Source organism: Cervus canadensis, chromosome 1, assembly GCF_019320065.1.
Source record: "Cervus canadensis isolate Bull #8, Minnesota chromosome 1, ASM1932006v1, whole genome shotgun sequence".
Lineage (NCBI taxonomy): Eukaryota > Metazoa > Chordata > Mammalia > Artiodactyla > Cervidae > Cervus > Cervus canadensis.
In genome coordinates, this window is record NC_057386.1 from 9,506,582 (window position 1) to 9,534,291 (window position 27,710).

At 52.1% G+C, this 27,710-nt stretch overlaps 2 protein-coding genes across 2 annotated transcripts in view; both read right to left on the bottom strand.

Moving 5' to 3' along the window:
- The window catches only part of TIMP2 (TIMP metallopeptidase inhibitor 2), a 52,910-nt gene that overhangs the window by 5,338 nt on the left and 19,862 nt on the right, over positions 1–27,710 (bottom strand). The window contains exons 2-3 of the mRNA XM_043462347.1: positions 10,193–10,293; positions 7,802–7,910 (exon numbers count right to left, since the gene is read on the bottom strand). Of these exons, the coding sequence (XP_043318282.1) occupies positions 7,802–7,910; positions 10,193–10,293 (210 nt within the window). The remainder of the gene's footprint in view (positions 1–7,801; positions 7,911–10,192; positions 10,294–27,710) is intronic.
- Positions 16,738–26,942, bottom strand: CEP295NL (CEP295 N-terminal like). Its single transcript, XM_043462342.1, has one exon. The coding sequence runs from the start codon at positions 24,669–24,671 to the stop codon at positions 22,995–22,997; it is 1,677 nt and encodes a 558-aa protein (XP_043318277.1). The 5' UTR covers positions 24,672–26,942; the 3' UTR covers positions 16,738–22,994.

The following is a 27,710-nucleotide window of genomic DNA, read 5'->3' on the forward strand; positions in this document are numbered from 1 at the left end:
ATTGGGCATGATGAGATGCTTGATAAGACACTGTTCGCACCTTAGACTCCTAACTCAGCCCCCTTCCTCCTTTTGTGAAGAGTTCTCACTGGTGACAGCCCAGGCATTAGCAGAGCAGAAGAAAAAGACAGACCAGTGTGTATTCTGGTGAATGACAGGACCTAATGAGGGCCAGGGAGGTTGTCTAAAATCTCGTCCTTCCTGTTACAATGGCACCTTGTCAAGAGACACAGATGCCCAGTGATGACACCAGAGCCTGGCAGAGAGTGACACGCGACTCCCTGAGAGGCAGACAGGAGCCCCGGGCTGCACCCTGGGCATCTTGGCTTGACAAAGCTGCAGCGCTTCCAACTTAATGATCTCAGGCACAGCCCTGGCCACCAACAATCACTAATAGAAACACAACTCAGCGAGTGCTGATGCAGACAGCCTATCCTCTGCATCCCGTCAGGAGGAAGTGAAACAGAAACCCGTCATCAGGGGAAAGACATCAGCTTGCCTGAGGCTGCACGTGGCACCAATGACATCCTTTGTGTTGGGCAGGTGGCAGGCAGCACTCCCCAGGTGTGAATTTTCCTGCTCTTCTTTCTGTCTTAACCATACCTCTAACCTTCAAGCCTTCTATTTTTTTCTTGGACTTGTCTGACATTCCAGGTAAAGTAAAGGATCAAGAAGCAGGAGGACTCCTTGACTGCATTCATTCTGATCCTAATAACTAAAAAAAAGATGTGTCTGGGTGACCTTAAGCTTCAAAAACAGCTGCAATTTTTTCTAGACCTGATGCTGAAGCTGATGCTCCAATACTTTGTCCGCCTGATGCGAACAGCTGACTCACTGGAAAAGACCCTGATGTTGGGAAAAATTGAAGGCAGAAAGAGAGGAAGGCGACAGAGGATGAGATGGTTGCGTGGCATCACTGATTCAATGGACACAAACTTGGGCACACTCCAGGAGATGGTGAGGGACAGGGAGGCCTGGCGTCCATAGGGTTGCAAAGAGTTGAACGCAACTTGACAACTGAACACACACACACAGCCATTATCTAAAGCGTACAGAATAGACAGGGAGCTAAATGGACAATGGCAAGTAACTCTTTCCTATATCTTGGTTTCTTCTGGCACTGACCTTGCCCGGCCTGGTCATTCATTAGAGGCAGGCTGAGTATTCATTCCAGTCCCTCCCTCCAAACTTAGGTAGCAACTTCCACTGCATCATGTGACTGGCATTAGTCACATTGTTCTTTGCCTTTCTTGCATATCATGTTCTTTAATCAGGTCATAAGCACAAAGGGTAATGGTTGTGTCTTAATCCTTTTTTATCCATAGTTCCTTGAACATAATAATGGCTCAGTAAAAGTTTACTGATGATGACATGGTTATTTGTTCTAACAATGTGTTTCAATATCTTTTTTTTTGCTGTTTTCCTTTTTAAGCCTTTTCACCACCAGTTCAACCTTCCACAGAGAGTGGGCAAAGGCACAGCATGGAGATGAAATGCAATTTTTTTCTTTTTAAAAAAATTTTGTTTACTTATTTTGGGCTGTGCTGGATCTTTGTTGCTGCGTGAGGGTTTTCTCTAGTTGCAGCAAACAGGGACTACTCTAGTTGTAGAGAGTGCATGGGCTTCTCACTGCAGTGGTTTCTTTTCTGCAGAGCACGGGCTTCAAAAGTTGTAGCATGAAGGCTTAGTAGTTGCGGCACACAGGCTTAGTTGCTCTGCAGCATATGGGATCTTCCCAGACCAGGGATAGCACCCATGTCCACTGCATTGCCAGGCAGATTCTTGACCACTGCACCACCAGGGAAGTCTGAAAATGTGTATTTTCAATGGCCCCAGTTCCCAGTTCCCATTAGCTTTAAATGTCATGTGTAAATGGTGCAGCATCTCAGAATGTTAAGAAGAGATGCCTTTCAGTAGAGATAATTAAGACTTGATTTGGTACGTGAGCATCTGTCTGCCTTGGAAAAAAGCAAAGTCTTTCTTGGACACAGAAAAGCAGGAATTAATTAAAATTTGTAACTGAGGGTTGTATGTTTACTTTTTTCCGGAGATGAGGACTGGAGAAGAAAATGACAGGGCCGATTCTGTAACAGTTCCTGAACACAAGCGTCTCACAGTGCCAACTCGACATGTGAAGCTGAGTCATCAGCCCAGGAGGAGGTGGGCTGCCCCAGGCTGTGTGGTCACTCGTGGGGCCGCAGCCAGCACTAGCTGAGTGGTTTTCTGTGCCCCGTGATTCTTGGTTAGCCCGTTGTGACTCCAGGAAAACAAGATCTAGATTCTGTGCTTCAGAAAGTAAACACCAGATTGAACCCAGAGCTGTCTCACTGAGCCAGGGAACGAAGCTGGCTTAGAGAGGTTCCTCTGTAATGGTGTGAGTCAGTAGCCAGTGGAAGGGCCTTTTATTAATCTTACGTTCCATGGCCAGTTAGGAAACTAAAATGTGCCCCGTGTTGCCTGCTTCCAATGTGAAATGTATGGTAGCTTAAGACGATAGCTTCTCGGGTGGCACAGGGGTAAAGAATCCGCTTGCTGATGCAGGAGACACAGGAGATGCAGATTCAATCCCTGGGTCAGAAGATCCCTTGGAGAAAGGAATGACAACCCACTCCAGTATTCTTGCCTGGAAAATTCCATGGACAGAGAAGTCTGGCAGACTGGAGTTCACGGGGTTGCAAACAGTAGGACATGACTGAGCGTGCTCGCACTAAGGTGACAGGCACACACTTATCAACTGAGAGCATCTTCAAACATTTGTAGTTTTTCTTATAAGTGGAGCTACAATTTGGATGCTTTCACGGGTAATAAGTTTCTGAAATGTGTGTGGCAGTTACTTGTATAACTGTTTTCTCATTCAGCCTGGGGACAACCGAAAGGGCTTGGGTGTGGGAGCAGTTTCACAGGTCATGTACATATTACATGTTAAATAGTCTTTGATGGCAGATATGAACAGCTGAGATGACACGTGAGTGAAAATAAATGTTATCAGAGAGTGACTGAAATTATGAGGCTTTCTGTGTTTGACTCACCATGCTCCGTTTGGACATGAAGCCTTTCCCTTTCAGAAAAGGGTCTGAGCACAACGGATGTTCCTATCACATCTCCCAAAAGGAAGAAAAGCAACTACCAGCAAAACAATCATCGCACCACCCTCCACGCCTGTCCTGGATCCACCTTCTTAGCAGTCCCATGGTTTCCTTGCACTCCTGGGATAAGCAGGGAAGGATAGGACCCAAGCCCCATGCTCCAGAGAGACCTTGCCAGGGCTCCTGACTGCTGGACATAAGCCCTCTCCCCGTCCTGCCCTGGGATCCAGCCAGAGGGCCTTGCGGTCTGGACCACCCATCTCGTGGAATAAAAGAGCAGTGCCACACTCCTCAGGATCTCTGGGCAAAAAGCAGGTCTGACTGCCCGGGAAGGGCCCCAGCAGATGAAAATCATGCCCAGAGGCCACTGTGTGAGGGGGTGACTGACCCTGGCTGCTAGGGCTCAGGCCTCCTGAGTCTGTGCAGACTGGCTCTTTGGCACCTCTAGAACAAAAGGTCTGCCTCTGACCCAGAGCAGGGCAGGTTCTCAGCCCTGGCTGTGCACTGGACTCACCTGGGGAGCTTTACCAATGCTCTGGGGGTGGGAGGCACCCCCAGAGATGGTGCTTGAATTGGTCTGGGGAGCTGCCTGGGCATCAGGAGTTTTTCAAACTCACTGTGGAATTCCAAAGAGCAGGGGAGGTGGAGGACCGCTGGGCTAGGCGTCAGGGCAGCGAGACTGCTAAACCTGGACCAGTGATGGAAGAAGCGGAGTGTAACAGACCAGGAGTCATGCTGTTGTTGTTGTTTGTTGTCCAGTCGTGTCCGACTCTTTTGCAGCCCCATGGACTGCAGCCCAATAGGCTCCTCTGTCCGCGGGATTTCCCAGGCAAGAATGGGTCGCATTCCCTTCTCCAGGGGATCTTCCTGACCCAGGGATGTAACCTGTGTCTCTTGCATTGGAAGACAGATTCTGTACCACTGAGCCACCAAGGGTTAGGCTGAAAGTGAAAGTCGCTCAGTCTGTGTCTGACTCTGCGACCCCATGGCCTATACAGTCCATGGAATTCTCCAGGCCAGAATACTGGAGTGGGTAGCCTTTCCCTTCTCCAGGGGATCTTCCCAACTCAGGGGTCGAACTCAGGTCTCCCGCATGGCAGGCGGATTCTTTACGAGCTGAGCCACCAGGCAAGCCCAGGGTTAGGCGAACCAGGGTCTAATTTCTGGCAGCACAACAGCACCACTCCCTGGCAGTGTGATGCCAGCAGGGATGTGTTGAGAAACGCCTAACCAGTAGTTCTCCTGGGATTAAGTGTGTAGCATTTGAATTCTGTGGTGTCAATACTCCTACCCTGGCCAACTTCAAGCTACCAACATGACATCAACCAAAGTTTAGTCACTGGTCTGAAAGTGGGTCCAGGCACACACCACGGGGCCTGAGCCCATGGCTCCATCCTCTACTCCTCAGTTTTCCTCATCTATAAAATGGGGTCATGATGGGGGTAAGTGAAGATTAAGTGGAACCCACATGAAAAGCATTTGGAGAACATCAGTGCCAGGAAAAGGGCACTTCTATTTCTATTAACAGGAAGCTGGTGGGGCCTGATGTAGAAGCCTTTAAGACAGAGCCTCAGCGTGGGTAAGGATTCACCTGTGCATGTCTGGAAGCAGACGCAGGCCCAGACCAAAGTTACCTTCCCACCAGGAGCCACCAGCAACAGGATGCGGGCTCTCACTCCTTGAATAAGGGCTTCTGCAGCTCTGCAGTTTGGCCACATAGCCCCTAGAGGGCAGTGTGGAGACCCAGAGGGATGGCTGAGGCTCTCATATTAAAGGGTGTTACTGCCAAAATCACTGCAGATGGTGACTGCAGACATGAAATTAAAATACGCTTACTCCTTGGAAGAAAAGCTATGACCAACTTAGACAACATATTAAAAAGCAGAGACATTACTTTGCCAACAAAGGTCCGTCTGGTCAAAGCTATGGTTTTTCCAGTAGTCATATATAGATGTGAGAGTTGGACTATAAAGAAAGGTGAGTGCCAGAGAATTGATGCTTTTGAACTGTGGTGTTGGAGAAGACTCTTGAGAGTCCCTTGGACTGCAAGGAGATCCAACCAGGCCATCCTAAAGGAGATCAGTCCTGGGTGTTCATTGGAAGGACTGATGCTGAAGCTGAAACTCCAATACTTTGGCCACCTGATGTGGAGAGCTGACTCTTTTGAAAGGACCCTGATACTGGGAAAGATTGAGGGCAGGAGGAGAAGGGGACGACAGAGGATGAGATGGTTGGATGGCATCACCGACTCAGTGTACATGAGTTTTGCTAAACTCCGGGAGTTGGTGATGGACAGGGAGGCCCGGTGTGCTGCGGTTCATGGGGTCGCAAAGAGTCGGACATGATTGAGCAACTGAACTGAACAGTGAGTAAAACATTAAAAACTTAGGAAAGAAAAACATTATGCTGAGGGAAGCCAGACACAAAGGACCATATATTACATGAGTCCATTTATAAGAAAGTCCAGTATAAAGAAATCTAGAGATGAGTGGTGGCTGAGAGCTGGGGGTGGGGGGAGAATGGCAGTTAGGAAGGTAATAGCTAAAAGGTACAGGGTTTCTTTTAGACCATGGTGATGATTGCACTCTAACCCTTGAATTATACATTCAATAATAAATACACCCTGACCCTTGAATTAACACATTTTAAATAACAGATGTTCAGAATAAGACATTTAGGAAGTTCAGGAGGCTTTCTAAAAGAAGGAAAAAACTCCTTAAATATAATCTCTTTCAATATTTTTATTTAGTTTAGTTATTTGGCTGGGCTGGGTCTTAGTTACTGCACGCAGGATCTTCAATGTTTAGTTGTAGCGTGTGGGATCCAGTTCCTGACCAGGGATCGTACCCTGGACCCCGGCATTGGGAGCTCGGAGTCTTAGCCACTGGACCACCAGGGAAGGCCCCACCGTCACACCTACATCAACTGCAATAAATGAAATTAAAGCCCCAGCTCTTCAGTTGCACCAGCCACAGGTCTCAAGTGCTCAGTAGCTCACTGACCAGCTCAGACATAGGGCATTTCTGGCATCAGTGGAGGTCTGGTTAGACCTGTAGGTCTCAACTCGGGGTGATCCTGCTCCCCACCACAGGGAACATTTGGTGATGTGGAAGACCCCATGACTGGGGGGAGGATGTGACAGCAATTAATGGGTAGAAGCCACGTATGCATGCATGTTCAGTCGTGTCTGACTCTGCGACCTCATGGATTATAAGGCTGCCAGGCTCCTCTGTCCATGGGATTTTCTGGGCAAGAATACTGCAGTAGGTTGCCATTTCCTACTCCAAGAAGTCACAGATGCAGCTAAGTATTCTCCGTGCATAGGACAAGCCTGCCAGCAAAAAATGGTCTCAAATATCAATAGTACTGATTTTGAGAAGCCCTGTTCTAGACCCTGGGGGTGCAAGCTAGTGGGGCAGGCAGAGGAGGCAATGGAAAGAAGTAAAGGGATTTCTGTATCAATTCTGGTCCATCCATAGTAATAAATATATCATACTAATGTTAAGATGTTAATAACAGAGGAAGCTGTAGGAAGACCTGAGATAGCTGGCTATACTGTACTAACTTGCTCAAGTTTTCTGTAAATCTTTAACTGTTCTAAGAAATAAAATCTAGTGATAATAAGAAAAAAAAGTAAAGTCATTTTCTGTAAGACTAAAAGAATAAAAACTTTAAAAGAGATGCAAGGATAAAATTGTGGTCTATCCACACAGCAGAATATTATTCAGCCTGAAAAAAGGAGGAAATTCTGACACTTGCTGCAACATGGGTGACCCTTGAGGACATTATGCTCAGTGAAATAAGCCCATCACCAAAGGACAAATTGTGCTAGAATCCACTTTTATGATATCCCTGGAGGAGTCAGATTTCACAGGGACAGAAAGCAGAACACCGGTTGCCAGGGGCTGTGGGAAGGGGAGTTTAATGTGCACAGAGTTTGTTTGGGAAAATGAAAGCGTTCTGAAGACGGATGGTGGTGATGCTTGAGCAACAATGTGAATGTGCTTTATGCTGCTGAACTAAAATCGGCTAAAATGGTAAACTTTATACTAGGTATATTTTATCACAATAAATGAAAGAGGGATACGATGAACAAAGGAATGGGTGAGTAGCACACATAGTAATATTAAGAGATTTAAAACAAGGTTTTGGGACTTCTCCAGCAGTTCAGTGACTAAGGCTCTGAGCTCCCAATGCAGGGGGGGCCTGGGTTCAATCCCTGGTCAGGGCACTAGCTCCCACATGCCGCAGTGAGGAGTCCTTATGCCACAACTGAAGATCTCGTGTGCTGCAACAAAGATCGAAGATCCTGCATGGTCGCAACTGAGACCTGGCACAGCCAGATAAATAAAAAACTACCAAAAAAGATAATAAAACCAGGTTTCAACTCTGCCTTCCGCTTCCTGCCCAGCCTTGAGCACTTCCAGCCTCTCACCTCTCTGTGTCCACCTGACCTCAGATTTCCTATGAATACTGGTTTACTCTATTCTTTCTCTTAAGTCACATTGGTTCCACTATTCTAACAAGGGGAATGTGGAGGACGGTTGAAAATTTATCAGTCCTCTGATGGGAAAAATCAGGGAAATCTCAAGACTTCTGAGTAGCACTGTGTGTATCATGTGTGTTGTCAAGGCTCTGGTTCACCTCCAGCCGCCCCACCTCCACTCCCCTGGACACCCTTGAAGAGCATCCCATGCCCATATCTGCGTACACACCTGCAATGAGATACTCCTTCTTTCCTCCAATGTCCAGCGAGACCCCACACACCGCAGAGGAGGGAGCTGTGTAGATAAACTCTATGTCCTTGTCAGGTCCCTTGAACATCTGGAAAAAGGAGGATGAGGAACATAAGTGAACGTGGGCGGCACAGCCAGGAATCCGGATGCCTCCCTGAACACGTGCCCCAACCTGCACCCAGGGTACTGCCAGCACGGAAAAGGGATGGGGATGCACCGGTCAGACAGGCTGGAAGATGACAATTCCTAACGCACAGAGTTCCTCGGAATCACTGTGATTCACTGCCTAGTGTGGCAGCGTCACCAGGCTGGGGATGACCTCGTCATCCAGAAGGACCCGCCTCAGACACACCTGCCTTCCCAACCACGGGTGAGGTCATCACAGAATCTCCAGGGAGGGGCTTGGATACCTCCAGGTGATTCTGACCCACCACGGAGGACAGCCACTTTCGTCTCTCTCCAGGAATTCTGATCAAGTACTGGCTACTTGATGCCAGGGCAGAGAGGCACTTCTTAATTAGGATGTAACTCCCTGGGCAAGGGGAGTTCAACTTGAGATTTCCCTAGAGCCCCTTGGGAACAGACTTGCTGCTCAGGAGAAGGGGTGCACTGTTCCAGGGTCTGGGCAGGAAGTGAGAAAGCCCCAGCCAGTGGGTTCCTGCTGCCCCACCAGGGACAGTGACAGGCGGAGACGTGAGCATGGGCTGAGAACTGCCCTCCACTCCAGTTTTGGGGGTGCAGCTCGCTGGCAGCCAGGTGAGTGGGGGTGGAGGTAATGGAAAGGAGAGGGCACACACGCGCCAGGACCAACACAACACAGGAGGCCAAACAGCACCGTGGAACACACACAACCAAGGCTCCACAATTCCACACGAACCTCATCAGGACTCTTGCTGTGGCTAAACCCAGGGTAATAGCACTGGTTGGTTTTGGGGGAAGAGAGCTTCAAGAAGCATACCCAAATGGAACAGGGTCATCCCAATGTCACGATGAACCAGCTTTGCAAGAGCTATACCCCAACCCATGCCAAGAAAGGTTACGAATGACGTCTGTCACCAAAGGGCTGAAGGTGCTTCCTTGGTGTCAACACCTCCCTTTTCATAACCCCACAGTGGGTCATTAGAGCAGAGATACTGTCTTAACTGCTTCATAAATAGAGATGTTGGCACTGAAAGACCGGGGCACCCCTTTAAATGACACAGACTTAATGATTAAGCATTTTGCTGACCTTCTGGTAACATGTATATTCTATTTTTGTAACAATATGGATGGCCACAATGACTAACCAGGTCACAAAGCTGTCTCTCCTGCTAGAGCCTGGAATCTTCTTCCCTCTTACAGACCAAGTTTTGTGGTTGTTCAGTTGCTAAGTCGTGTCCGACTCTTTGCGACCCCATGGGCTACAGCACGCCAGGCTCCCCTGTCCTTCACTATCTCCCCTAGTTTGCTCAAATTCACATCCATTAAGTTGGTGATGCCATCTAACCATCTTGTCCTCTGCCACCCATTTCTCCTTTCGTCTTCAATCTTTCCAGCATCATGGTCTTTTCCAAGTTAGTTACTATCAACAACAATAACCTTCCATTAGCACTGGTCCTGTCCTCCCAACCTCCCCCGTGTCTTCCCTCCCTCCCTCCCAAATACGGGCTCCTTGCCATATGATCTTGAACAATATTCACATTCTGAAAAACTGACAAATACCAGCCACCTTCCCCTGGGGCTATAGCCCCCAACGCCTCCAGTCCTACCCAGCCTGGCAAAGCATCTTCTCCATCATCGGCCGGGCTGCCAAGTCCATGTCTTCCCTAACTCCCCTCTCTTAGGTAATGTCCCAGCACACCTCTCCATAGGAGCCGTCCTCTCTCCAAATCCTCACACCTCTTGAAAGTAAAGCTAACCAGGCAAGACTGGAGCCCACTCGCACTTTGGGGGAGTTAGGTCATCTGCCCCATTAGTTGTGGGCTCCCAGAAACAATGGCCAAGTTCCCACTGCCTTTGAACCCACCCACCATGGAAGAGGTGGAGAGGCACTCATGGAAAGTTCCACAGAAGCTGTAAAGCTGGTACCTTAATGCTGAAGCTCTGCCACTGACTTACATCCATCGGAATGAAGACAACACATTTCTGGAAGAACTGAGCTGAGGGGAACATGCCACATGCACACAATTTGTCTGGCATTTACAGATTAAGGAAAATCAGATCTACCTGCAGCTTGATGCCCCTGCTCCTCACTGTCCGCCCCCAGCCCCTGGCGTGGTTGCACCAGTTCTAGGGGCCTAGAGGTGCAATGAGACAGCGGGACACCCTGCCATGCTCCCAAACCTCCCGAAGCTCTGCCGGACACAGCAACCCCAGGACGGTCACCGGTACCTTTATCTGCTTGATCTCATACTGAATCCGCTTGATGGGGTTGCCGTAGATGTCATTGCCAGAGTCCACCTCCTTCTTACTGACTGCTTTGGCTCTGATCACTGCAAAACAAAGATGCAAAGGTGAGCAGAGTCCCCCGCAAGACCGTCCTGGCTCCGAGGTTGGGGCGGGGGGGAGGTGGCAGCAGGGAGGCGGGAGGCGAGAGGCCAGGTAATCCCAGCCTGGGCGTAGCCCTGGACTCCACCCAGAGGTGGCAGACCAGGAATGAAGCCAGAGTCCCCCACTGACAGGACCCTGGAGCAGCTCTTGTCCCTCAAGACCTGGGGTTTGCTGAGGCCATCACTGATTTGAACAAGGATCACTGTGGATCTCACTCTTTGGGACTCTGGGGCTTTTCTCCCTTTCTCTCCAATGGGTATGTGTCAGTGGCTGGGAAAGCAGAAAAGCACACTGACGGGCCTCCCATCCTGATCACGCAGTTAAGGATGGTTGAGAGTCCTACCCTGCCCCCCTCCTCCCATAGCCTTCGGTCAATCAGGCTTTTTCAGGCTGAAGGTAGAGGGGGAGTTACCTTCCTGCAAGAGTCCGATCGTATTTAGGTTGGGGGTCTGACATCAAAAAAGCCTATCCTGCCAGCCTCTGAATCTGTCCTCTACATGTCCCTGAGAAAAGTCCTGGGGCTGCTTTTTGTAATAACACATTCTACCAGAGGCAACGGCAGAGGAAGGTCAAACATTTTAACCCAAAGGGCATGGAACAGGAGGAGGAGACATTTGAGAGCATCTGTGGCAGACAAAAGGGACAGATGCCGAGGGAAAAGGCCAAAACACAAAGAAGGTTGGTCCTGGACCTTGACACGAGATGGAGGAGAGGGGAAGAGGTCAGGCTGGGAAGGTTCTGGAATGTTCCCTGAGGTCTGAGGCTGCGCTGGGGCCTGCAACCCAGGGCTTCCTACTAGCAATTAAGCCAGGACCCTGCTCTGCCCCGTAACCTGACAGGCAGGGTCAGCAGCTCGTGTTGTCACTTGGGCAGAGCCCTCCCTCCCTTTTTTCATTTTGAGGCTCATCAGCTGGTGGCACAGGCTGCTTAATGGCTTTTAAAGCTTTGTCCTTCAAGATTTGGCTGTTCAGGGTCCCTGTGGACGAGTGTCACGTGAGCATGGGTGTGAGCAAAATAGAGAACAAGGCGCAGACAGGGCCTGGCTTGGAGGAGCCTCCCACCCTCCACCCCAGTGAGCGGCTGGGATCTCAGGGCCCCTGGCCAGGGCTGTCTTTTCCTGCAGAGCAGGGAGGTCCAGGACACGGACCCCCATCTGTGCCCACCCCCCTGGACCCCCCAAATGCTCCCTGGACCCCAGCCTGGCACCAGAGCCCCACGCCACAGCTCCAGTGCCCCGCCCCGCCCCAAAGCCATCCTTATTTTTCCTTCTGTTGGCGCTGAGTCATGACTGGCCGAGGCCACAGGTTCCTGTTTCCCAGGCTGAGCCAGGCCCCAACCTACAAAGCCACATCCAGGAAATGCCAAGTGGTGGGCCACGCCAGAACAAAAGGCCTTGCCCTTGTAGCAGGTCATCCTGATCCCAATGTTCCTTCCCACCCCTCCACCCATCTTCCCACCCCAGCACGTGTTACCTTTTCACTGTTACACCCCATCCAGCTCAAACATCTTCCTTGGCTGCCCACTGCTGTCCTCTAAAACAGAAGACTCCTTGCAACCTGGTACCAGCCAGTGACTATTTCAGCTGCCTTGGTGGTCACCCACTCTTGTTTGTCCTGACAGTCCATAATACTTCCTGAATCTGAACCTGCCCAGGTGTCCATATTTTCAGCCCTGAATGCCATCTCCTCTCTGCCTGGAGAACTTCTATTCATCCTTCAAGACCGAGCTGAAATAGCCCTTGTCCATCTTCTCTATGGGAAATCCTGTCCTCTCCTGGCACTTGGTATATTCCACACCTCTCATCCATTTTACTATAAACACCTGTACCCTTGTTTACCCAAAGCCCAGGGAGCTTCTTACAGGCAGAAGCTACGTTCGAACCACAGAACAGTTAGCACTATTTGCTGAGCTGAACCTGAGATACCTGGATGGCAACACAGGTGAGGTTTGTCTCGGTCCCTCTTACCACCTGCCTAGTCTATACCTTATTGCAACACTGCACAAAAGTTTTTATGCGAAGCAGTAAACATTAGATCAGTCTATCTTGTTTGCTCTTCCGCAGTATCGTCCTCAGCGCATGCTATTAAACGAATCAGGACCATCCGAAGGAGATCACGGGTCTAGAAGAAGCAATGCTGCCAAACTGTATTATGGTACACCCAATCCTGCATGCTTTTTGAAACTTTTTGGTACTGCTTTTCAGAGGTCCAGCACTCTGCACAATGCTTACTGCTTTATAGGTGTTCAGTAAACACTCTGCTGACCATCAGAAAACAAGCAGAAAGTCAAAACTACCATGAGGTAGCACCACTCATCAGTCAGAACGGCCATCGTTAAAAAGTCTACAAATAACAAATGCTGAAGAGGGTGTGGAGAAGAGGGAACCCTCTACACTGCTGGTGGGAATGTAAGCTGGGGCAGCCACTATGGAAAACAGGATGGAGTTCCTCAAAGAACTAAAACTAGAGTTGCCCTATAATCAAGCCATTTTATTCCTGGGCATATATCTGGATAAAACTATAATTCAAAAAGATACATAGATTCCCCCTCGTGTTCAAAGCAGCACTATTTACAGCAGCCAAGAGACAGAAACAGCCCAAACGTCCACTGACAGAGGAATGGATGGAGAAGATGTGAAATGTTACTCAACCATAAAAAAGAACAAAATAATACAATTTGCAGCAACATGGACAGACCTAGACATTATCACACTAAGTGAGGCAAGTCAGAAAAAGATCAATGCCATGTGATATCACTTACATGTGGAATCCAAAAAAACCACAAATGAACAATATCTATGAAACATAAACAGACTCACAGACAGAGCAGAACTCTGGCTTTCCAGGGGGAGGGGTGTGGGGGGAGGGAGGAATTGGGAGTTTGAAATTAGCAGACGTAAACTATTATATGTAGGATAGATAAACAGCAAGCTCCTACTATACAGCACAGGGAACTATATTCAATATTTGGTGATAAATCAATCATAATGAAAAAAAGAAGATGAAAAAGAATGTATATAATATAGGCGAATCACTCTGCGGTACAGCAGAAATTAACAGCACTTAAATCAACGACACTGAAACCATTTTTTTTTTTTAAAGGAAAAAAAGCAAAAACTACTCCCAAAGAGTCAAGAGACCCCATTCGATTCCATACAGTAAGGTCCATGCATTTTTCTCTCGTAAAAGCTCCTTAAGCTCCGGGGCAGTCTGGGTCCTTATTTGAAAGTGGGCAGCACCAGGACTCCATCCTGCTGTAGCCCCTCCCTGCGACAGAGCCTCAGGGAAGCTCCCTGACCTTGCTGGGACTCAGTTACTCATTTCTGAAACGGAGAGATACCACCACACACCCTCAGGGTGAGGGAGGCGACGAAGAGCTGGGCCTAAGAGATGCCTGGCACACGATGCATGCACAACTCAGCGCAGAGCGTACACAGCACCGCGGAGGATGGCGCCGATTCCCTCTCTCCCCAGGGCGACGAGGACTTAGAAGAACTGCACCAGGCTCACTGCTCAGGCCCTGGGCATCGTGGACGCCAGTTCTGGGGCTGCTAACAGCTTCCTGGAGGACCTGCTTTGGGGCTACAGACCACACACTTGCCTTCAAAAACTATCAGAAAAGAAGAGAGTTAAGCCTAGAACGTTCACTGGCCCCTGAGCTGCGAGCTGCCCGCAGGAAGGTCGGGGGTGGGGTGGGGAGGATCTCTGAGTGGGCTTGTCACCACCCAGGAACAGGAGTTCAGATTCTTCAGGGCCTGCGAACTGAGTCTCAATGTTTTACAGAATGCAACAGAAAGAGAAGGAAAGAAAGTGAGAAGGAAGAGAGAAAAGAGAGCTCAGTTCTATGGAAAACCTTCCCCAAAGCATCAACACCCTCCAACCTCGAAGGAGAGGGGCTGGGCACACTCCTGTCCATCTGGGCTCAGCACCCTCTGCACGGGGTGGGGGTGGGGAGACACATGTAAGCGTCGGCAAAGGAATCGATCACAGCCAGAGGATCCCACGGGCAAGCTACAGATAGCAGACCCAAAGGGAAACAGATGTCCAGGCCCCATGAGAGAGGGAGGGCAAGATGGCGTCTCGGTGGAACCCAGCCAGCCCAGCCACAGACATCCCAACCCCCAGCTTTCTGCCCCCGGCACAAGCCAGAGTGGGGACTGTCTTCCCTGCCAAGCTCAGAGTTGGGCTACCTTTTAAGTACAAACCCGGAGAGCAGGGGCCCGATTCTGTTGCCCAAAGGGAAAAAGGTGCAAGGTATTGGAAAGTCTTCAGTAACAGAGCTTGCCTTCAAGGAGATCCAATCCAGGCAAGATGGATGGATGATGGACTGGAAAACAGAGGAGCACATTGTTTCCACCTGCCAATGGCAGATAGAGGAGGAGGAGGAGGCAAGGAGAACGTTCCAGAAACACGTTTCCTGCACCCAGCACGATGGCCATCACACTGAACTCTAGACTGAAGCCACTCCAAGTGAGGGACGGGCCTCTCTGACACCCAGGCCATTTAAAGGACAGGGATGGGGAGTAGCGAAGAGACCTGGAGAATCTGGGAAGAAATTAAAATCGAGGCATGGACTCATGTTTACCAAACACCTGCTGCATGCTGAGCCCGGTGTCTGGCCCCGGGGCTGGGGATCAGGCTATGTCCTGTCCACCCCCACGAGCAGACAGCTCTGCTCCACCACCCCGCCCTTCAAGAACCAAAGGCAGCAGCAGGAGGGAGGGTCTTTACAAAGATCCCTGTTCTGACTGCTTTGCACCCCAAAATGATGGCCTCTCCCCGGGCTGCTCAGATTTCTGTTTCTTTCCCTTCGGCCGTGAACACAACATCTGTGTTTGAGATCAAGGGTGATTCGTTGGCTGATGAATTCACCGCCAGATGTTGGCTACTGGAATGCACAACCGTGGACTTAATTCAAAGCACACGCGACCGCAGAGCCCCCACCCCCACCCCTGGGCTGTGGACACCACACGACGTCACTTCCCCCACTAGGAGCCTGCAAAAACAATCCTTAGTCGGCCCAGCCAGATTTGGGATGGAAAAGAACGGAGTGGATGGAAAGTCAAGGTTGCGGACGACGATCCAAGGAACACAGGCGACGTTCAGACTTTGAGAGATGACGACAGCCCAGGCAAAACCCACGGAGGCCAGACTGTGCTACTGCCCTGGGTGGGGAGGCGGGGAGGGGACGGGCAGGAACTCTTGGGTGTCCCCAGCACACGGTGTGGCCTGGAAGGACGGCACACTTGATCGGCCCGTGTTGATTCAAGTCTCTCCTACACCCCACTGACATGTGAGTCCTCCCGTGCCTGCAGATCTTATTGGGGAAACGATGGAGGCTAAGAACAAGCCAAGGACATAGTCTGTGGGGAAACCAGACCCCCCAAGGAGAACTGCCTTTCCAAAGTTCATTTATTTCACACTGACATAAACTGAATTGTTTTGCTTGTCTTGCCACGGGCCCAAATGCTCTCTGGAGGAACCCCATATGCTACGTATATATCCTATAGGACCTTTCCCAATGGGGCCACTCTGTCAACATGGGCTCCTGACCCAAGAGCATGGTAAACCCATGGATGTTAGGACTTTGACTTGTAGATGTTCATGACCTTGTCCCAACAGACTCAACATTTCTGAATCCCGAGCGCCCAGTGCCAACCCTGGTACAGCTTCCGGGTTAAGAAAAAAATCACAGGTCTGCCTGGAAGAGGTGTGGGCATCTCCAGGATTCGGAAAAACATCTAAATACAAGGTCAAAATCCACCCTGAACCATCTGAACCTTACGTGTTTACTGACTCAAGCTGGCAAGCGTGGCTCAGCGTCCACAGAAGCCACCGTCCCCTCCCAGCCCAGTGCACCTACTGTAGCCTCTGCTTGGACCTGGAAGGGGTGCCCAGGGAGATGGCATTAACCAGGACCACATTGCCCTGCTCTTCAGTCTCGCTCACAGTCGCATGGAAAATGCCCAGTGGTCCCCCTGGTGAGGGACGCACAGCCTGAGAGTCATCTACTGCAGGGGAGGGGTCGGGAAACTTTGGCCAGCACATCGGCCAAAGACCCTTACTGGCCCCAGTCAAGAGTGAGTGGGGGGCCCACTCTGCTGTCATGCCTGGAATGGGAGCCCTGGTTTGAGAGCAGGAGGGTCACCTGGTCCATCTGCTTGTCTCTGGGAAGAATTACACACCAACCGTTTCAGAACAGTTCAGATAGAAACAATTTTCCAGACAGGACCTTGTTGAGTTGCTAAGTCACGTCTGACTCTTTGCAACCTGGTGAACTACAGCACGCCAGGCTTCCCTGTCCTTCACGACCTCCCTGAGTTTGCTCAGACTCATGTCCGTTGAGTCGCGATGCCATTCAACCATCTCATCCTCTGTTGTCCCCTTTTCCTCCTGCCCTCAATCCTTCCCATCATTAGGGTCTTTTCCAATGAGTCAACTCTTAGCATCAGGTGGCCAAAGTACTGGAGCTTCAGCTTCAGCATCAGTCCTTCCTAGCCTCCACTTATCTCAGGCTGGGCTCCAGACCCCCTCTCTCCAGGTGTGCTCTGCTCTGCTGGGGTACTTGCGAGGGGGCTGGAGGGTTCCACACTTTTGTCTACACTCACTGGAGAATGGGCACCTCAAGTGTAGACATCTACACCTCAAATCACAGAGCCATCGAAGTCTTTGCTTAATCCCTGCAGCAACATCCCAGGGCTGCCACCTGGGCTGAGGGTCTCTTGTCCCTTTCGGGTGAACACAATGACACTGTAGGCTGGTCGACTTGGCTGAGGCCCCTCAACCTTTGATTGACGAACGTGTCCCAAGTCTCAGGGGGGCATGAAACGGGGGCACCTCCATCCCAGCTGCCACTAAACTTTGAGGCTAGAGTCAGGAGAGTGAGGGGCACCCCACTTCCTGCATCTACCACCCCAGACACACAGTCGGCTGCTCTGCCCTCTGAAAGCTGTAATGGAATGATTATATTTTTTCAGAGCCGTGGTCTGGTATTATTGAAGGATTCCTAACTGCTTGCATGTAACTAAATCATCTCAGGGGGCCGTAGGGTGTGTGGTAAAGACACTGGGAGCCTTGGCAATGGGGCTGCATCTGCTTGTTTGGTGGGGACGGGAGAGGCAAACTTCACTGTCTGGAGTGGCGGGGGTTGGGGGTTGGATGGTGACTTAGAAACAGGGTCGTCGTGCTCACGGACTGCAGACCACGCAGATAGCCCATGTTTGGGGCCACGCCCCTCCCTACAGAACAGCACGTGAAAACGGGGTGTGGCTGCAGGTCCTGGGAGATGTCACAGGAATGCATGACGTCAGCGCTGGCCTGATGCCTGGAAGGCCCTGGGAGCATCCAGCCCCACCTCCCCTCCGGCCTCACTGTGCACCCAGCCCTCACCTTCCCAGCGGCCCCTCTGGTGGACACGGCCCTGGGGGCTCTCCCTGGGCACTCAGCTTTGCCTTCCCTGGTTTCAAGGCCAGGCCCCTTTCAGTTGGGCTGGAGGAGACCTCCAAGTTCGTTGCTTTCAGGGAAATGAAGTAATTAGAAACAGTCCTGGGATGCTGCAGGCAACTGAGGATTTCGTCTGTCCCTGCAGCAGCTGAGAGAGACCGGACCCTCCCCCCACCACCAGGTCCCCCAAAGCTTCCCAGACCACCCCAACCCCAAGAGCCAACAGATGTCCAGGGCAGGGCTGGGCTGTCCAGGGTGAGGTCAAGACTTGGCCAGCATGACTCGGGCCAAGGTCAAAAACACCCGGAATGATAACTGCTCAGCGCAGATGTGTTTATTCGGAAATCGAGGGTGGGGCAGGGAGGGTGCAGACAGAAAACAGGAAATAGCAGCACAGCCCCAGCCCGGGTCCATGCTGCTCGTGAGCCTGCTACCTGAGGATCTGCCAGGCCTGCCCTTGTTGCTCAAGATTCTAGCACACACATGTGAGCGGCTGTCCACTGGATGCCCCGTCTCCATGGAGACCAGCTCGCCCATCTCCATTTTCTGTCCGTTTGCTTCGGCTCCCCTGGGGAGCAGGAGAGAAGCATCTCTAGGAGAGCCGTGCCATGCAGACACACGCTGCAGGCCTCACCACTCCGCTTCAGGCTGCCCTCCTGACCACCCCCACCCCCCACCCCAGGACCCAGATGGAAACCCAACTCAAGCCCCACCACCCTTCCTCCCTTCTCGCTGTTGGCCCAGCGGGATCTCATGCCAGAGGCCTTGATCACGGTCTCCGAAGCCTTGGGCTCGGGGCCCTTCCCATTCACGTGCTGCTGAATCATTTGAAAAAAATGCATCCCGCTCCTGGGAGGATTTGCTGAGAACAGTGCGGCTTTGTGGAGGGAACTGCTGCTCTGCACTTTCTCCGCCAAGACCCCGAGGAGGAGCCAAGCTCAGCCCTGCAAACCCAAGCCTGGAGCCCAGAGTGGGGGGCAGGGGCAGAACTGGGCGGGGCAGGGGGCAGCGGGAGGCTGGGAGAGACGTTGGGAGGACTCCCGGCCACCCCCCCCTTGCTTTCATTCCTCCCCGCCCGCAGGCTGAGGAAGGGCCCAGATGGACAGCAGGCAAAGGTCCCATCCTCACTGGTGGGCCGGGACCTTGGGCAGGTCTCATCTGAGGGTGTGAACACACACAGGGTGCCAGGCGGTGGCTCAGGTCCCCACCTGCGTGGACAGTGCAGCAGCAATGGCCCTGGCGTGGGATGCTGAAGCATGCGGTCTGTGGGCTGACCCCGGCGCTCAGCACTGCTCAGGAGCCAGGGGCAGGGATGGGAAGGCGGGAATCCCAGGACAACAATCCCTGCTGTCAGTGTGGAGGGACCCTGGGTGAGCGGGCTGGGAGGTCACGCGCCCACTCCTCGGCTAGTCCTCATGAGCTTAGCTCCCCTGCCCCTCGGAGCGGGTGGGGTGGGGGGTGCAATCCACCACCCCCCCACCTCGTGTCCAGGCCAGGATGACGGTGGGCTACACTCTGCCATCGACTCTCCAGCCTGTTACAGAGCAAATAGGGTGGAGGCAAGAAGTGGCCACACCTCATGGCTGCCTCCTACTCACCAGAAGAGGCGCCCCTGCCCCATGCCCCAACTTTAAAAACCTATTTTCCCGTCATTTTACATTTCTGAGTTTCTGGATGTTCTCTTTCACACTGCGACCCGGCACCTGGCTGGATGCGGGAGGGGACAGGCGTGAGGACCCCCAGGGCAGCAGCCATGGAATGTGGGGACACATCCAAAATCAAGGGTGCCCCCCTGGCCCCACCGGGGCAGGACCTGTCCCGCCATCTCAGCTGAACTGCTGTCCCTTGTCCCGGCTCTTGTCTGTCACTGCCAGCCTGCACGTGCCCGTGGAGAGTGGACTTTGCGGCAGGTGCCACTGGGGCGGCCTGCCCCGTGCAGTTCTCTTGGGCAAACGGGGGGCCTGTCCACCAGCCCATCGGCCACGGAGGCCTTCCCCAGGGGCCGCCATCTGGCTGCAAGGATGTGACCTGACGACCCAGAGTGAAACAGGAACAGGGAAGCTGCCCCAAGTGTGGGGGTGGAAGCACACAACCAGGGGAACGTTCTAAAAGATGCAGTTTCAGAGAGGAAGGGCCCATGGGGGAAGGAGGGAGGACCCCCTAGGAGGAGCCACCGTGTTGGGGTCCGCACTGCCCTCTGCCATGACCGGGTGGACACCTTCCTGGGGGCGCTGCCCCAGGGTCCTTGGCCCCTGGGTCCAGTCGCATCAACATGAGCAACAAGGGGTGAAGGCGGCGTCTTTGGGGACGCTACAGTCGGCCCCTGGGATCCCAAAGAGATCAAAGTGACGGGTGACGCCTCTGTTGGGAACCACGGGAGGGTCGCCTGTCTGGGGGGAGGTGGTCCTGGAGGGCTGTTCCGTTGCTCACATTGCTGGTCCGGGCAAGGGGGTGCTCCAGACCACCCCGCTTCGGTCTTCGGCAGGTCAGGCGGAGAAGGGCAGGGTGTCTCACATAGCTGCCGGGGGACAGTGTGGGAGGGACCGTCCAGGCAGAGATGAGTCACCCTCCACCATGTCTCGCTGCTCTTCCCCGACACCTACTTTTAGCTCAAGTGTGGCCAAGAGGGGACGATTCCTCACCTAGAACACACGGGGCGCAAACACGACCTTTGAAAGTGGAAACAAAAATAACGCACTCAAAGGCAGGCTTGCCCCTTCATTAGACTGTGGCTTCCAGGCCGAGTCAGGAGGACCTCATTACTCAGTGTTTGGGTCCCATCGTGGCTACGGCTTTAAACCTGGTGACCCCAGGGTGGCCCCTCCACACTCAGACTGAGGCAATCCCGTGGCGACAAAGGGAGTTCTGGCTGAGCACCCGCTGAAGGCCTGTGCCCCTCCCCGTGGGGAATCCTCATTTGGCCCGGGAGTGACAAAGCTCTCCCAGCCCCAGGACTTTTGTTTTTATCCACATTGCCTCTGCAGCCCTGACCCATGACTTTCCAGAAGCAGATGAGAGAAACGGGGCTGGGATCAAACATTTTCTCCACTTCAAATGTAAAAGCCACAGACAACAGAGACTCACATGATGGAGACATGAGATGGTGGAAGGGTCCTTACAGAAAACTAATGATTTTAAAACAAAACCAAAAAACAAACAAACCCCCAAAACCCCAAACCAAAACAAACAAACAAGACCAAACACCTTGTAGGATGCCATTACTGCTCCATACAAACATTCAGGGGTTGGGGGCTGGATGCTCAGAGACAAGCATCAGGTCACTCACCCCACCTCTCTAAGTAGTCTCCCATCACCATCTAAGTCATTGTGGTCACTTGTTACCTGTATCCTCCACCAGAATATAATATGTCCATGTGTGTGTTCACTGCTCACATCCAGTTTTGTAAGGCAGTGTCTGCCAGTCAGTATTTGCAAAGGAAGAATGGTCCAAGCTCAGGCCAACATTTTCCAGAGGCAAAGAAGAGGTAAAAATGGGAAGAAAAGGAGGAAGTAGACCTTTCCCACATCTCTGTCCCAGCTGGGGTGTCCACACATTCCCAAAGCACTGTCTGATGCCAGGCCTTTTGACCCCAGTGCATTAGGGATGTTGTTCTCGTTTCGGGAACTGGCCCAAAACAAGCAGTGATGGGAAGAAAGCTCAGAGGGTCCCATGAAAACGTGACGCAGTGGCAAAAATGACACCTGCCTGTGAGATGGGCAAACTCACTACACTGGGTCCAAAAAAGCTTCCAAAAGACCACATGTGCTATAACATCCTTTTTATAGGGGTCAAGCGTAAGTAAAGCTGAACAATATAGGGTGTGTTCTGGTGTGTGAAGTGGGGACAGCTCCCAGGTTCTGCGGATACACAATACAGCTAAGGAGGAACAGCGTACAGAAGAGGGGAGGGGCACACAGATAAAGCCGGTTTTCGGCAAATATTTCAGATCTCAGATTTGAATGGTGGGCTCACAAGTGATGATTACACCGTCTATATATGGGCAGGCTGGGGTCCCAACAGACCCTGCCTTCACTCCCTGTTGGTCACTATAGCTAGGCTATGGTGCCAAATATACATATGGTTAAAAAGGCCACAGAAGAGGGGCTCCTACTCAGGACAGCTGAGGTTCCTGGAAGGGAGGGAGGGAGGACCATTTCCTTGATATGCTAAGCCCAGGAGTCAGCTAATGCTGGCTTGAGGGCCACAGCCTGCCTACCCCTTATTTTTGTAAATCAAATCTTATTGGAACTCGGTCACACCCATTCATTTAGTCTATGGCTGCCTTCCAGGCATTGAGTAGCTGCCACAGAGACCATATGGCCAGTGAAGCTTAGACTGTTTACTCTCAGCTCCTTGCAGAAAAGGTTTGTCCACTCTATTCCAATCCCTAAGTATGCAACTGGTAGACAAAAGCCCATCTAGTGTAGGGTCTCTGTGGCTGCTGAGGCTTCTGGGTCAGGCGTAAAGCTGGGAAAAAGGCAACCGATCAGACACCCTGTTCCCCGCCCCCCACCACTGCCAGCCCCAAAGGAGTCTGTAGTGCTGTGTCACTGAGAATCATTTCCCCTTTCTTTTCTTCTCTTTCCTCTTTCTTCCTCTTGCTCCCACCCCCTTCTCTCCCTCCCTCCCGCTTTCTAATATTAAATTTACAAGAATGTTACCAAGTGATGTCCTATGAAATGACGTTGCTTTGAAAAGACTGAAAGATTTTCGTGAAACCTCTCCATGAACGTCTCAGCCACTGGCTAAGCAACCAATGATGTATCTTTTGAAACTGCGCCCGTCTGACCTTGGATGCCCCTCAAAGTCCAGTGTTTATTTGACTAAAACATCTGAAGCACTTAAATGTACCTGGCGTTTCCATCTGCGCTCGCAGTACATAAAAACAGCCTCAGCTCCAGGACACACCTCTGGGCTAACACTGGCCAGACCCACATACCGCGCCCTACACGGGTTCTTATTTTCATGCTAAGGATTCTTTCCAAATAGGACTTAGTTTTTGAAGGCAAGTTTGGGAGTGAGTAGGATTTCTGCAGAGGAACTTGCGCCAAAAGCACAGGAGGATGACTGATGGCCCATTTTAAAGAGACTATGGGTTTCTGAGCAGATGACGCAAATACAATCGCACAGACTTGGGTACCAGTTCCGGCAGAATGCCCAGTTATCAGTGATGTATTTACCATGGGTGGGACTCTCACTTTTAACATATTTTCTGAAACTCCACCAAGCGTTTCCTGGCTTCTTTAAGAAACTGCTTGTGCAACTTGTTTTGCTCTAGAATCTGCTGTTGAATGTCACGGATCATCTGACTATGCCTGTCATCGTCGACGATGGCGGCCGAGGGGGAAGTGGGGCTGCGGTCATACCCGCCTTCCTTCTCCGGGTCTGGAGGGGAGTCAGGCTTCGGCTGAGCCAGACGAGCTTGCCTCTGTTCCCTCCTCCCATCTTTCAGCTCCGTCTGGAGATCGGCCTCCAAGCTCACCTTGGGGTGTTCGACTTGCTCAAGCAAGTCCAGCTGCTTCAGTCTTCTTTGCTCCACCTGCATTTTCTGCTTCTGCATTGATGCCATCAAGCCAACCCTGTCTGCCTGTTCTTGCGGGTGAAGCTGAAGGGAGCCCTGCACCAGCACATCCAGCTGGGGCGGCTCCCATCCGGATCCAGGGCTGCACGAGAGCCGGTCTTTTTCATCCAGAGAGGTTCCTGCCTCGGGAGACCAAAGTGTATTGTCGCTCTTAACCACGCCCTTGGCCATCCTATGGTATTTCTGGTTCTCGAGCTTGCTTAGAAACTTTTGCAAGCTGGTTCTGGACGACGCCAGGTGGGCTTCCATCCCCGCTGAACTTGCGGGCTCCCCGGCGGGCACCACGTGAATCTCTGCATCTCTTTCCGCCTTGTCTCTCTGGCTCTCCCTTCTCCATGCATGCGTCTCCTCCCTGAAGTCCTGATCTTCACCAGGGCTCTGATCCATCCCGGGCTTGAGATCCAGCTGCAAGTTCAGGTGTTTTTTCAGCTTCCTGTTGGTATCAAACAACTCTTCGAAGGCAAATTCCAGCTCTCTCTGCCACCTGCTCTTGTTCCCGAGCTTCGCGGGCGGCGAGGCCCCCCTTCTGTGGGTCGAGCCGACTGGACACAGCTGTTCCAGGTGGTCGGCTTTGCCTTCGGGGCTCTGATCCAGACAGTTGTTTTTCGGGCCTTGACGACGAGCTGGCCGCTTCCCCAGCTGCCTCCTACCCTCCCGGGCTGCGTCACTCTCCCGTTCCTCCAGGCGCTTGATCCCCTCTGTGGCAGCCAAGAGCTTCTCCACGTCTGTCCCGTGACGGCAGCCCCCACCGGTCTTCATGGAAGGCGCTCGTTTTCCTTTACTCCTCTCCGGGGAGCTCAGGGAAGGGGGACACGGGCCTGTGGCTCTGGAGGCCCCCTGCCTCTCTCGGTCCACTGCCCTCCTCCGGGACGTGGCGCACCAGGGCTGCCGTCGGGCCAGCTCCTCCTTGCGTCCCTTCTCTTCCCGCGCGGCCACTCTGTGCTTCCCCTTGGCCCTGGGCAACCTGGCTGCTCCTCGCTGGGCCGAGCCCTCTGAGTTGGGTTCATGGCCCTCGGCCTGTTCGCCCCCCGAGCCCAACAGATGCGCTAAGTACAGCCGCCCCAGGCCTCGAATTTGCTGGTCCAAGGCCTCTGGCCACTCTGCCTTCAGCTCCTCGACCAAGCGCTGGAGTAGCTGGGTCTTCCACTGCTGGGGGTCCTTCTGTCCTCTCTGCGGCTCCAGATCTCCCTTCCCTTGGACCTGCAGCAATCTGTCCGAAAGGTTCTGCCTCGAGAGCAAGGCTTCCTTGTCGGGACTGGGGCTCCGTTGAGCGGCCCTCTCCGAGCTTCTTCGCATGTCGGGGACCTCTGCGGACACAGCTTCGGAGAGAAGGTGGTAGGAGCCGAGAGAGCGGGGGTTCAAGGGCACCAGGGGCCAAGAGGCCACAGGTGCCACGGCTGTTCCGGGTCAAGCCCACCCGGCAGGAAGACGCACAGCGCTGCCCCGAGCGTTCCGAGGAGAGCGAGGCCCTGGAGACAAGGCACAAGGGGGACTCTGAGTGTGGGGGGCGGCTAGGGGAGGCAACGCGTCCCTTCAGGCTGCCTTCCTGACCCCCGCCCGCACGGGCCCACGCTCAGCTCCCGAGTTCTGTCTCACACGCCTCCACACAAGACCTGCAGGGCAGCTGTTCTCAGCGGAGGGCGGTTTTGCTTCAGAGGGGCACGTGTGGCCATTTCTGGAGACAGTTTTGGTTGTCACAACTGGGGGAGAGGGGCAGTGCTACAGGCGTCTCGTGGGTGGAGGCAGGGCTGCTATGAAACAGCCCGTGATGCACAGGATGGACGGCCCTGCGACTAGCAGGGACCTGGGCCCCAGTGTCCACAGTGCTGAGGTTAAGACCTCACCTTAGGAGCCGAGTTAGGGCTCAGGTCGGCGGGGGTGTGTGTGCAAATGCCTGGCCCTCTGGAGGGTGCTACTTATAAATGAAAGGAGGAAGGAGTGTAGGAGGAAGAATCTGGCAAGAAAGGTGTGTGGGTGTGTGTGTGCATGTGGGTGGGGGGAGGTGTGCAGGTGACTACGGATCGAATGTTTGTACTAAAATTCAGTGCAAACAGAGGTTAAGCTGGTGGTATCTCTTTTTTCACATCTCTTTGGCATCAGGCAGGGACATGTGCTCCACCAGACCTTCCTAAAGAAGGACCTGCATTTATACCAGAAAAAAAAGAGTATGGAGCCTGTGGCCACTCACAGCTGATGTCCAAAACCACCATCATTTGTGGGTTACATGAGCCGCCTCCTGGACACTGCAGTTTGAACAGAGCCTGCTTCACCTGTGTAGGATTCCCTTCCCTTCTTTCATCGTAGGGTGCACGGGGTGGAGTCAGGCTGAGCAAATTTTAGCTCAAAGTGATGGTGGTCCCCAAAAATCCCACTGCATCAATTGGAACAACTAATGTGAACTGTGCGGGCTGCCCTCCACTCATCTTTTTTCCAGTAACCCTGGAGGTAAGGAGTTATCAGCACTCCTGGTTCACAGGTGGGGAAACTGAGGCAGGAAGCAACTAAGAAACTTGACCCAGATCATACAGCTGGCAAGCGGCAGCTGCCGCTCAGGTAGACATCTCGTCTTTGACCAATGGTCACACAGCCGGCAGCTTTTGGTAACTGTGATCATGCAGTTAGACACGTGGGAATCTGGTTAATACCATATTCTACCAGTCTGCCAACCCCCATGATAAGCAAGAGGAGAAAGAGAAAGCTAGGGCATTAAACACAATGGTTGAGATTTTCAACCAAAGTGCCACGGCAGTTCAATGGGGGACAGAATCGTTCTTTGTTCATTTTCAACAAATGTACTTGGGACAGTTGGGTATCCACACACAAAAAAGATTAATTTAGGCCCTATCTTACCACATACAAAATTGTATGTCATATACAAAAACTAATGCAAATGGATCACAGACCTTAACGTAAAGTCTAAAGCTACACTTACAAGAAAGCAGAAGTGTAATTTCATGACCTCAGATTGCACACACATTCTTAGATACAACTCCAAGAGCACAAACAATATAAGAAATTGATAAGTTTGGCATCATCAGTATTAAAAATCTTTGCACTTCAAAAGACATTGTTAACAGGTATAAACACAAGACACGGACTGGAAGGAAATACCTGCAAATCACACGCCCAACAAAGGACCTGAATCAGCTGGTATAAACAACTCACACAACCCAGTAAGAAGACAACAAACAATCCAATTTTAAAATGGGCAAAAGGCTGAAATATAGATATCACCAAAGAAGATTTATGTATGGCTAATAAAGCCCATAACAAGATGTTCAACATCAACCCTCACCAGGGAAAGGCAAAATGAAGATACCACTTCGCACCCACGAGGATGGCTAACAATGAAAAAGACAGGCAATGACAAGTGTTGGTGAGGGTGTGGGGACATCGGAACCCTCACAAGCTTCTGGTTCCTGGTGGGGATGCAAAATGCTGCAGCTGTTCTGAAAAGCAGTTTGGCAGTTTTATGCAAAGGTAAATGTATGGGACTTCCCTGGTGGTCCAGTGGTTAAGAATCTGTCTGCCAATGCAGGCGCCACTGGTTTGATCCCTGGTCCAGGAAGATTCCACGTGCCTCAGGGTAACCAAGCCTGCATGCCACAACTAAGAAGCCACTGCAGTAAGAAGTCCGAGCACTGCAACTGGAGAGTAGCCCCTGCTCGCTGCAACTAGAGAAAGCCCATGCCAAGCAATGAAGACCCAGTGCAGCCATAAATAAAAGGTAAAAGTAGATCTACCTAGGTACATGCCCAAGGAAAAGGAAATCATGTCCCTACACCAAGGAAGTGCAGAAAGCTGGAAGTGCAAGGAAGCGCAGAAACCGAGTAACTGTCCCAGCTCACAGGGATGAGCTGGGTTTGAATCTGAGTCCCAAACGTCAGAGACTGAGTTTTTCCTACCCCTAGGAATGGCCACGGGCTTCCCTGGTGGCTCAGATGGTAAAGAATCCGCCTGCAATGAGGGAGCCCTGGGTTTGATTCCTGGGTTGGGAAGATCCCCTGGAGGAGGGCATGGTAACCCAGTCCAGTATCCTTGCCTGGAGAATCCCCATGGACAGAGAGGCCTGGCGGGCTACAGTCCATGGGGTCAGAGAGTCGGACATGACTGAGCAACTGAGCACAATATAGGAGTGGCCACAGGGTGTCCAAACAGATGAGGAGAGACAGAGCTGCGAAGGTCTCTCTGTCTATCTTGGAAGATGGCTAGAGAGAACAGGGTAAACTGCCCTGCTAACGGGTGACAACCAGCATCACCTGGACGAGCATCTCCCACTCAGTCACCCCATTACAGCCCAAGCCAGGTCAGCTGGGGGCAGGCGCCCCAGTGCAG